The sequence below is a fragment of the Gadus chalcogrammus genome, chromosome 4 (genome assembly GCF_026213295.1).
Source record: "Gadus chalcogrammus isolate NIFS_2021 chromosome 4, NIFS_Gcha_1.0, whole genome shotgun sequence".
NCBI lineage: Eukaryota > Metazoa > Chordata > Actinopteri > Gadiformes > Gadidae > Gadus > Gadus chalcogrammus.
The window spans coordinates 2,714,121-2,724,920 of record NC_079415.1 but is presented as its reverse complement, the minus strand read 5'-3'; the positions used below and the strand labels follow the sequence as shown (position 1 = coordinate 2,724,920).

The 10,800-nt window shown below is 45.3% G+C and overlaps 1 protein-coding gene across 4 annotated transcripts; it reads left to right on the top strand.

Annotated features, from left to right (window-relative positions):
* Positions 1-1,300: 1,300 nt before the first annotated feature.
* On the top strand, positions 1,301-8,190 carry LOC130381168 (microsomal glutathione S-transferase 1-like). 4 transcript variants are annotated; one of them, XM_056588629.1, is made up of 4 exons: positions 1,301-1,624; positions 2,279-2,412; positions 3,233-3,324; positions 4,013-4,628. In XM_056588629.1, coding segments are annotated over exons 1-4 (474 nt in total). In that variant the 5' UTR covers positions 1,301-1,623; the 3' UTR covers positions 4,260-4,628. The 4 variants fall into 4 exon arrangements, with proteins under 4 accessions (XP_056444604.1, XP_056444605.1, XP_056444606.1 ...); XM_056588630.1 differs by lacking the exon at positions 4,013-4,628 and adding an exon at positions 6,789-8,168 and having other exon boundaries at positions 1,500-1,624; XM_056588631.1 differs by lacking the exons at positions 1,301-1,624; positions 2,279-2,412; positions 3,233-3,324; positions 4,013-4,628 and adding exons at positions 5,259-5,372; positions 5,809-5,959; positions 6,068-6,159; positions 6,789-8,189.
* The last annotated feature ends 2,610 nt before the right edge of the window (positions 8,191-10,800 follow it).

Here is a 10,800-nt window from a genome sequence, read left to right as displayed (position 1 = left end):
CAGTCAGAGCGGGAAAATGTAATATTTTCGTTAAAATAAAATAATAAATCGCTGTGTTACATTGACTCACACTGCCTCAGGCTCAGTCACTTCACCTCACCTCGTCCACTGTGTGTGTTTGTGTCTTTACCATGTCGCAGTCAAAATTTTACCAACAAAAATATTGGAAAGAGTGGGAAGCAAACACTGCTTTTAAGGGCTGGTTAAAGCCGTTTATTGGAGACTATAAACGAGCATACTGTAGCTATTGCAAGGTCAATTTATTTCTGTGCCAAACTCAGTGATGTGAAGAAACACAGTTCAACCCAAAAGCATATTCAAAAGGCAAAGCCTTACAGTTCAGCTCAAACAACGCTGCCATTTATGGTAAGCAAAATTGGGACTAAGCAAAAAAAGAAAATTGTGGTTTTCTTTATACTTCCAGTTATGCAAATTAGGCGATGACGTCATCTAGCGACTTCTAGCGACTTTTAGGAGAGCCAATAGCTACTTTCCTTCCTGAAGAGTTGGCAACACTGGGGGTCGGTGGAGGCCTTCATTTGTGGAGTCGTTATTGCTACAGCTGGGGCACACCTCTGTGAATGTGTTGGGCTTAATGCCAAGTGTTGAACCATACTCAAATGCACTATATTATACAAATGATGTATCGTGGTCCCAAACAAAATTGGTACACTGCTTTTATGTTAAATAAAAGATAAGTGTGGCATTGGCTTCTGTGTCAAAACATTCACATTGACATTTAGAGGACGCTTTTATCCAAAGGTGTCTTAAAATAAGTATATTTGTCTGAAGAAACATCAAATTAAAAGTTGATTTGACAAATCACGAATCTCCATTTGTTGTATGTCGTTTCTAAGTAGGCTACTATAGGCGTATGGATTATTCAACCACTATGTAACGCTAAATGTTCACTCAAGAAGGGGCAGGGCAGCGACCAACCGTCGCAGGACGCACAGGAGCAGGCCTGAGAAAACGATTGGTATTTTGCTCTCAGCACGTCGTATGTCATTAGCGTCATGGCTGTAGGAGTATCAACATGTCAAGAAGTACATGAGTACATTACATGCCTTGGGCGATAACACTATATTATTGCATTTTATTCATGAGTTGTTTTTTCTAGTCTTGGAACTCACTTTAACAAGCCGGACTCCAATTCACCATAAATGGACTAATGGTTTACAACATTAATGGTTTCATTACTACTACTACTACTCACTAGTTGGCCTATTGCAACGCGAATGCAATTACGTACAAAAAAAACATTGTTAAGGCAAAAGTTGTCTGTGCCAAAGGCTGAACATGGGCAAACGCAGTGATGACGGAATGCAGACGGACAGGTTTACGCACGAAAACCAGAAGTCATGCTGTGCTTCAATGACTTCGATCTCCAAACTAGACTGAATTAATTCCCGGTTTTAAAGCACCGTTTTGCCACAAGGTAAAACAACATGCGACCGCATTAAACGCGTTTGTTTCGGGCCCGCCTACACTGTGTCACAGTTCGCCTTATCTGTTGTGCAACAGCCTGTTGCCTGCTGCATCCTGGCTCCGAAACCCGACAGTAGGCTGTAACTTTGATCAGGAAAGAATCAACCTCCCGTTCAGGACACTTCAGACTTCAGAAGTAAGTAGGCGCGGAAATCAAATAATTTTTATGTGCATTTAGCGGTAAAGTCTGTTAAAGCAAGCCTCCGCTGTATACTTTTTGAACTGTGTTTACCAGTGTGCGACTATTCTTCAGACAAGCGCGAGAAGCGACGATAGACGTAGCCTCTTTATCTCTTATTATTGACCGTGCAAAATAAGTCAGGAATGTAGGATGCTGCAATGCATTTGTAACTAAAGCACCGATTAGCCAGTTTGTTTTTTAGCCCCCGTGCAGAATGCAATGCCCAGAGTTCATACAAAGGCAAGGGCTGTTAGTAGGCCCTATAGCACCATTGCCTGTGTAGATACTTAGTATGTCGTCTAAAATGTGCGCTCTCTCTCTCTCTCTCTCTCTCTCTCTCTCGAATCTTTACAAATTTAATTTGATAGATTGCATTATGAATGATCAAATGAGCTGTCAGTAAGGTGTCTTATCTTTGTGGTTCAGGTAGAAACCCTAACAGAACACACACACACACACACACACACACACACACACACACACACACACACACACACACACACACACACACACACACACACACACACACACACACACACACACAGTTATGACACTAATGTTTCGATAGATTGCATTATGAATGTCGCGTGTCTTATCTCCGTGGTTCAGTGGGAACCCGCGGTGCGACGACGTCGTTCCTCGAGGATGAGGTGTTCCTGGCCTTCTCCACCTACGCCACCATCGTGGTGCTAAAGACCATGTTGATGGCGCCGCTCACCGCGTACTACCGCTTCACCCGTGGGGTAGGCTACGTCGTCGACGGCTCCTCCTTTATTAGCTCTCATGACACTAAAGCTAACGTTAGCACCACATATTTGGAGTGATAATACCAGTTCTGACCAGTTTTTTCTGCTGCACACGGAGTGGTCAAGACAGCCACATTAAGCTGTATGGGTTTGAGATAAGTCTCTATAGACGTGACTTCTTAACCATTCTGCCCAGGCCCATACAGACTGAAGGTTTACCTGGGTGGATCAGAACCTGTGGGCGTGGCTTATTTACCTTTCCTCCCATACCGATATTGACTGAATGTTTACCTGGAGTCGGGAGGTGCTTCATGAAGCACCTCCCGACTCCAAGTAGACATTCAGTCAATATTGGATTGGGCAGAGTGCTCGTCCGATCACCTTTCACCTCCTGAGTGAACCACGTGTTTAACCTTCGCCACTCTGTCATACCTGGCCCCGAAATGAAGATAGCAGAGGATTTAAATTACGCATTGTCACTCGTATAATGTTCACACGTGAACGTTAACTCTGATAGACGACGGGACTACATTCAAAGTACATATTGGGGAATGGATCTGTATGTTAAGGGGTGCTCGATTATGGAAAAAATCATAATCATGATTATTTTGGTCAATATTAAAATCACGATTCTTCAAACAAAAAACATTATGCATTTAAATATAACGTACAAATATATATCCGGCTGTTCTGAAATTTCTATAAAACATTTAATGAATAAAATAAATATACAAAAAAAGATCATGATCAACATTTGATTAATTGCACAGCCCTTAATCATACACACTTACACGTGTTGTTCCGTCTCGATGTTTAGGCCTTCTCCAACGAGGAAGACGTGCGGGGCAAGAGCGAGGAGCAGAAGAAGAGGCTGCTGCGGAACCATCCAGACGTGGATCGCGTTCGCAGGTACGCGTCCTTCACGCTGCAGAACCAAAGCGTTGGAACCGAGAACCTCAGTCCAAGAGTTTGGGACCTTTTCAATCCAGAATGCTCAAAATCCTGTTCACTGGCCTCACATGCAATTAGCATTGTGTAGCGTCTTATCCTAGCTGTCTTTAGCATTGTGTAGCATCTAATCCAAGCTGTCTTTAGCATCTTATCCTAGCTGTCTTTAGCATTGTGTTGCATCTTATCCTAGATATCTTTAGCATTGTGTAGCATCTTATCTAAGCTATCTTTAGCATGTGTAGCATCTTAACCTATCTATCTTTGTTGTGTACGGGGAATGGGTTAACCTAGCGATGGTCAGTGCTTGGCACTTCCATGAACAAATATACTTAATGCAAGTCGCTTTGGATAAAAGTGTCTGCTAAATGCCCTAAATGTGAACGTAAATGTGCCACTTTATTTGGGAGTTCAAAGCAGAGAATTGTATCTGAAGCAGTAAAAAAATCGACTGATGCACTTCATTAATAAACAGACTTGGGGGTTAAGTCTCATTGCTCAAAAGATGCTTACAGGTATGCTAGGGCTTCGAACCCCCAACCATGCGTTTGGGCGTCAAACACCCTTTAACCACTACTAGACTATCCTCTTCCCCGTGCCACCCTGTGACTCTTCCCTCCCCGTCATGGACTCTGTTGGTTCTGTCCAGGTGCCACCAGAACGACCTGGAGAACGTCATTCCCTTCGTGCTCGTCGGGCTCCTCTACTCGCTGACGGGCCCCGACGCGGCCACGGCCATCACCTACTTCAGGGTGTTCGCCGCCTCGCGCCTCTGCCACACCGTGGCCTACGTCCTGCCCCTGCCCCAGCCCAGCCGGGCGCTGTCATGGCTGACCGGGCTGGTGGTCACCTTCTGCATGGCCTACAGTGTGCTCACTCACAAAAGGCTTCTGTAACGGTGGGGTTATGACAGAGGGGGATGGTGGGGCAGTTAGCCGATACTGCCTGTAGAGTAGGGGCCTTTAGACACTAAAGATTGTGTCGACGCAATAAAAATGTCAAAATACATCAGTGCTAGTGATCATTGACGTTGTCCCTTGAAAGTGATGATTTTATAGGTCTACATGATAGTGTTGAATCTATGACTTTGGGTGAGATTGTTTTATAAATGAACGCATGTATGAATGGTTTATAAACACACAATGTCACACTGAGTGAGAACATGGCACTAATTAAAACGGATCAAACTAAGGTTTTTACCATTTTATAACGATGTCAATAAAAAGACCCTGAATCCTTGAATAGAATACCTGTCTTTCTGCTTCGGTGTCTGCCTGCGCCCCTCGAAGGTATAAAACAAGACAATTATAGCCAAGACTGCAAGAAAGGTCAGAATCAAAGCCTACTTCAGCTCTCTAAATTAGATCATGAGAAGCTATTTTCTTTCCTCTTCCTTTGGTATTGTAGGGACATTTTGAAAAAATAGCTAAACTACATCAACAGTTGGCACATTTGGGTTGGCCTCTTTTGACACTAAAAATCGAGGTAGGGGAGGGTTGGCTTATAAATCAAATAAATCAAGTGCTTGAACCAAAAACAAGTGCTTTTATAATTTATACTTTATATGGCTGAACGTCTTGTCTTATAAACTGAAACAAGCACATTTTTCAAGATTTGCAGTAATTCAAGTTAAGGGACCATTCGCTTTGAGACCATCACGCAATTATATATTTTAATGTATACATTATTATTAAATATAAAACATTAATGTACAACGCTTACATTAATAATCAATTAATTGTAACCTCTGCAAGTATCCAACTTTGGTTTTCTCTACTGTTAATCAAAGTTAAAAGTAAATGATTAATATAATCAGTATACTGTTAATCAGTATAGAGGCGATTGCAAAATGTGATTCAATAAATGAAAGCTTTGTTGAGATCTCTCTTTGCCAGGGAACGCCCACCAGCGAGTTGAACCCTGGACGGACACGCCCCCTTTTATGTCCAGTGTTTATTTTTTTTGCTAGGTGCAGTGACAACGCAAAACGTATCGGATTCGGAGATAAGGTAAGAAAGCCACACTTGTTCACTGTGATGAATAGTGCACAACATATTTTGACTTGGTTACATGTATTTTTAGAATGCAGTTTAGTCGTAGCGCCGGTTTGCTTCCCCTGTTTCCTGATCATGTTGCGACACACACGGAAGTCAGTTTCTGTTGAACTCTGACTGGTGTTGCGAACACTTCGAAAAGTATGCAAGGAAATACTAATTTTCTCAAAACTGATAAATATGCCTTCTACAAGATCCCCGACGAAGCAATCAGGATTTAGCCTTTTAATATCACTATTGTCGGCTACCGATGGTCTATGCCATTCCTCTGTTGTTGTTGTTGCATGGTTCGACTTATCTTAGCGTTAAGATACAAATGCATGACTATTTATTTGAGTGCATGGTAAAGACCACTATGCAAACATGATTCGTCTGATATACTGTACTTTAGAGCGACGTCCCAAGAGGCAAGCACCATGCCCGAGCTGACCCAAGTCGTGGATAGCGAGGTGATTACAGCCTACGCCACCTACGTGGTGATCGTCGTCCTGAAGATGATGCTCATGGCGCCGCTGACGTCATACTACCGGATGAAGAAGAAGGTACGCGGCTGCTACCACTCAAGTGGTGCACTGACTTATGATAACTTATGATGATTTGTAGTCCGGCACATGTCATAAACATGACCTGATGTGTTTTGTGCTGCACAGGTGTTTGCAAACTTGGAAGACACCAAGTTAGCCCATCCGGTGGAGGAGCCAAAGTTTGTGCGCGTGGATCCTGACGTCGAGCGCGTACGGAGGTACAGAGAGCTCTGGCGGTCATGTTCATGGGAACACTCAGACTGGGATGAAACCAGTCCCAATGATGTGTATTAGATGGGAAATAGGCCAACCCTTACCCAGGTTCAACACCTCATCCGTGTATAAAAAAAGCCATCATCTTCTCTTACGTTATAATCTGCACCAGTTGCACATTTAGTCATTTAGCGGACAAATTGTATTGAAGACATCTTAAAAGTGAGACTGAAAATAAACAAAGCAAAAGAGAAAAAGGTTGTATTGATGCGCAGCTTAGTTTAGGCCTACAACTCAGGGAAGAGGGCAGATTATACTAACAATAGCAATCAGAAATACTAAGTTTTCATCCTCCTACTCTTGTTCTTATAGAGGAGGTAGAGCAGGTCGGCTGGTAACTGGAAGGTTGCTAGTTCGATCCCCAGCTCCTCCTAGCTGAGTGTTGATGCGTCCCTGAGCGAGACACATAACCCTAACTGCTCCTGACGAGCTGGCTGTCGCCTTGCATGTGTCCATGTGTGTATTAACCGATGTAAGTTGTTTGGATAAAAGCGTCTGCTAAATGCCCTAATTGTAACGTTTCGTACATCGCATGTTAAACCACGTCATGTTGAACCCCGTCATGCTTCTCCAGGTGCCACCAGAACGACCTGGAGAACGTGGTTCCCTTCGTGCTCGTCGGGCTCCTCTACTCGCTGACGGGCCCCGACGCGGCCACGGCCGTCACCTACTTCAGGGTGTTCGCCGCCTCACGCCTCTGCCACACCGTGGCCTACGTCCTGCCCCTGCCCCAGCCCAGCCGGGCGCTGTCATGGCTGACCGGGCTGGTGGTCACCTGCTGCATGGCCTACCGCGTGCTCCTGCATAACTTCCGCTTGTAGGAATAAAAACATGGAGGCTGGAGTGTGTACTCATGGGGCGGATGTTTCGTCTGGAAGAGGGGTTATGATTGTTTTAAATTGTTTCCTGGTGTGAACGCTGAATCACCGCAGCAGATCGTAAGAAAGAGTAAGTGGTCGTGTGTCTTTAATTTTGTGTCGTGATTAGGACGTTCTCGTTCCAAGTGTGACCCCGCCTACTTTATGAGCGCATTAAACAAACCCGTTTAAAAATCATTTCAACTTTAACAGTGCACTTGCCAAAGTCCTGTCTGAATCGTTAAGAATCATTTATTTTCATGTATTAAATGTGGTCCCTGTTTTGTCGAGTGGTTTAGTGAATGAATTGCATTGTTTGTTTTTTGCACCACCCGCCGAATGTGCTTAGAATGAGTAACACAATCTCTCTGGCAGAACATGAAGGGCCCAAACGATGGCCTTGGGATTTGGAGTACGGTTTTTGTTCTTTCTGCAGCGGCCTTTCTTACTAATTTGCAATCCGTTTATATGTGACAAAAGTTTTCGCAGGCTTTGACCTTTACTTTCAATTGGCAGAGGTCGACGCGAGGCGTTCCTCGACTCTCGGGCCCTGAAGGGAATTTATTAGGCCACTAGAGGGAGCCCTTTTAAAAGTCAACTGGATGCGCCGTCATTACGGCTCCTTTATGGACCAGGTGCAGCTCATAAACACGCCTCGGATCCAGCAATTAACTTGATTAGTTTTGTAGGAAAACGTTCCTGGGCATATAGCACAATGCCGCTTTTACTCCATTACCGAGTAAGCCGAGCATATGTGGTTTTACAAAACACTGCAAAGCCCATTTTGTTTTTCAGGGGGGTTATGCTAATGCAGGATAGGCTTACGCTATATATTTATCCACTGTGAGCCACATTGTTTGATCTAATTGTTTTATATTTAGAAATTAAACAAAGCGAAACACGTTCAGCAACGAGCTTCTTTCTCTGTCTTTGCATTTTATTGTTACCATGTATTTGCATACGTTTGTATATAAAGTATTTGCAGCCGGCCAAAACAATCGTCCTTATAAACATTTTCATGTTTTGGTTAAATATATTGACTTAAGAGTTTCAATGTGGATCTGTATACTGTTACTGAAAGATAGCATTAAACACGTCAAATTGAGTCAACACGTTTTTAGTTGTTCCCTAATTCCTGCATTGCAGTGGGGAATGCTACGACAATAAGGACTGATGATGTCCCTGGTCCATCTATCCTGAGGCCAACCAACCCGCCTGGCCCCTCAGTGTAAACGGTGCTACCGGGACCTGGGAACAGAACACAGCAGCCAAATAGAACCCTTATGTCCCGCTGCGCACGGGGGCCTCGAGACAGACACTGCATGACTAAATCCACACGTTGGGGAGAAAAAACATACAATGTATGAGTCGTACGATCAGACTGCTGTTCATTACGGTAGCCTATATAGGCCCAGTAGCATAGGCCTATACAAGTTATATAACTAAAAGTCAGAATAGGCCTATAAGTGGCGACACACTTTATAGAAACTAACCATAATGCTGCACTTAAGACTTATCTTAGATGACCGTCAGTAAGTATCTTTACCGTAGGCTACACAAACCTACACCTGGCGTCGGTACATATACCGTGTCCTACGGTGTGTGTGTGTGTGATGTGCGCACACATGCATGCGTCAATGCGCGTTGTTACGCAGCCCTCTCTCCCCTGCTGATAATTATCCTATTCGCGCAGACGATCAGATTTGTGTCAATGCGGCTGACTCACAATGGCGTCTCCCGACGACGATGTCGCCGCCGCCGCCCTCGACTTGACGTCTGCGTTTCAAGCTGTCACGCGCAGCCTTTATAGACGCGCCGCGCGCCTCATTGTTTAGGGCTGGTTAACTTACACGCGCACTTCATTAGGCACGACTTCAAAGGCTTCAGCGCGCCGCTGCGGTGACGCTGCCGGTAGGGCCAACGGATCTTTTTATATTCCTACAGCCGTACATCCTATAGGCCCCCTGAAAAATTAATGAACGGTTGTTAGGGAAGGAAACTCGGGGCTGGTCGGAGAGAATTATGAATCAATCTATGCGATGCTTCCAGGTGGACGTTTTGAGGCCAGGCGTTGCCTACCAGCTTTTATCTATTTTAAGTGCAAATATCATTTTTGTCTTTTGCATGGGTAGGCAGATATCGCGTGTGCGCACGCTGGGGCCGCCTCCTGACGGTTATACGAACGACGGAGATCCGAACACACGTTCCCTTTGTGCCTTAAAGGTCCCATATTATACCACCCGGTGTGAATGTGATTAGCCGTTCCAAGCCACTTTGAAAATAAATCTGCCTCTTCTGACATTACAAGTGGGCGTGTCCACCTAGATGTCTGACGGATAGATGAGCAACGTTTGCTACTGTAGTCCACTCGGTAGGCTGGTAGACTGATCTATCCAGCACACATCTAGGTGGACATGCCCACTTGTGATGTCACTAAAACACAGGAGAGGCAGATTTTCAAAATGGCTCTTAACGGCCAATCACCCTCACACCTGGTGGTATAATATGACCTTTAGAAGACGTGGAAGAGAGTACATCGCTCGTGTAGGCTGCCTCTCTCGCTTTCCCACGCAGGCGGACGGATGCAGACGTCGACTCAAAGCCGGGAGGAAAGCGCGCGAGCGAAAACCCGGGTAACGTAAGTGAGGACGTAGCGTCCCACAACGGCTTAAATACAGCGCTGGCGGTACATGAGGGATTATCAGAGAGGTGCGAGGCAAGCTCTTCCTTAAAAAGGTATATATTTATACACACGTGTTGTCAAACCTCTCAGAGCGTGAAGAAAGTGGGGACTTTGGGAAGAGTTTGTGGAGATTATACAAGACGGGGCTCCGACGTAAAACGAAGATCAGGAGTGGACGCACGTGACTCCGGTCGCGGTAAGCTATCGGTCGTCGGGTAGCGGGCGAAGTTCGCTGTAAAAGGCGCCGAAGATCGGAACAAACGCACGTTCATGCACACATTACGGAAGAAGATTCTTCAAATGATTGAACTGTTACCATCAGCCACACAGACACACAAACACAGACACAGACACAGACACAGACACACACACACACACACACACACACACACACACACACACACACACACACACACACACACACACACACACGTACACGCACACAAACACAAATGTTAGCTTAGCACCATAACGACTCTCCTGGATGACCCGTTGTAGGCGAGTTGTCTGCTGCCCTCATATGTTTCAGTCTGGTGGCAGGGGGGGGCTGGGGTCAGCAGATTGTGTATGCTGATCTCAGTGATTGGAGCGCCCTGTGATTACCATAAGCAATTTAAATGTTATTGATTTAACCTTCTGCATGCTGTAATTGAACACCTACAGGGCAAACTTCCTACCTAGCCCACGCTGCTAATGCTCTCTCTCTCTCTCTCTCTCTCTCTCTCGCTCTCCCTGTGTCTCTCTCTCTCTCTCTCTCTCTCTCGCTCTCCCTTTGTCTCTCTCTCTCTCTCTCTCGCTCTCCCTGTGTCTCTCTCTCTCTCTCTCTCTCTCTCTCGCCCTCTTTCTCTCTCTCTCTCTCTCTCTCTCTCCCTGTGTCTCTCGCTCTCTCTCTCTCGCCCTCTTTCTCCCTCTCTCTCTTTCTCCCTCTCTCTCTCTCTCTCTCTCTCGCTCTCTCCCCCTCCCTCCCTCTCTCTCTCTTTCTCTCTCGCCCTGACTCTCTCTCTCTCTCTCTCGCCCTCACTCTCTCTCTCTCTCTCTCTCGCCCC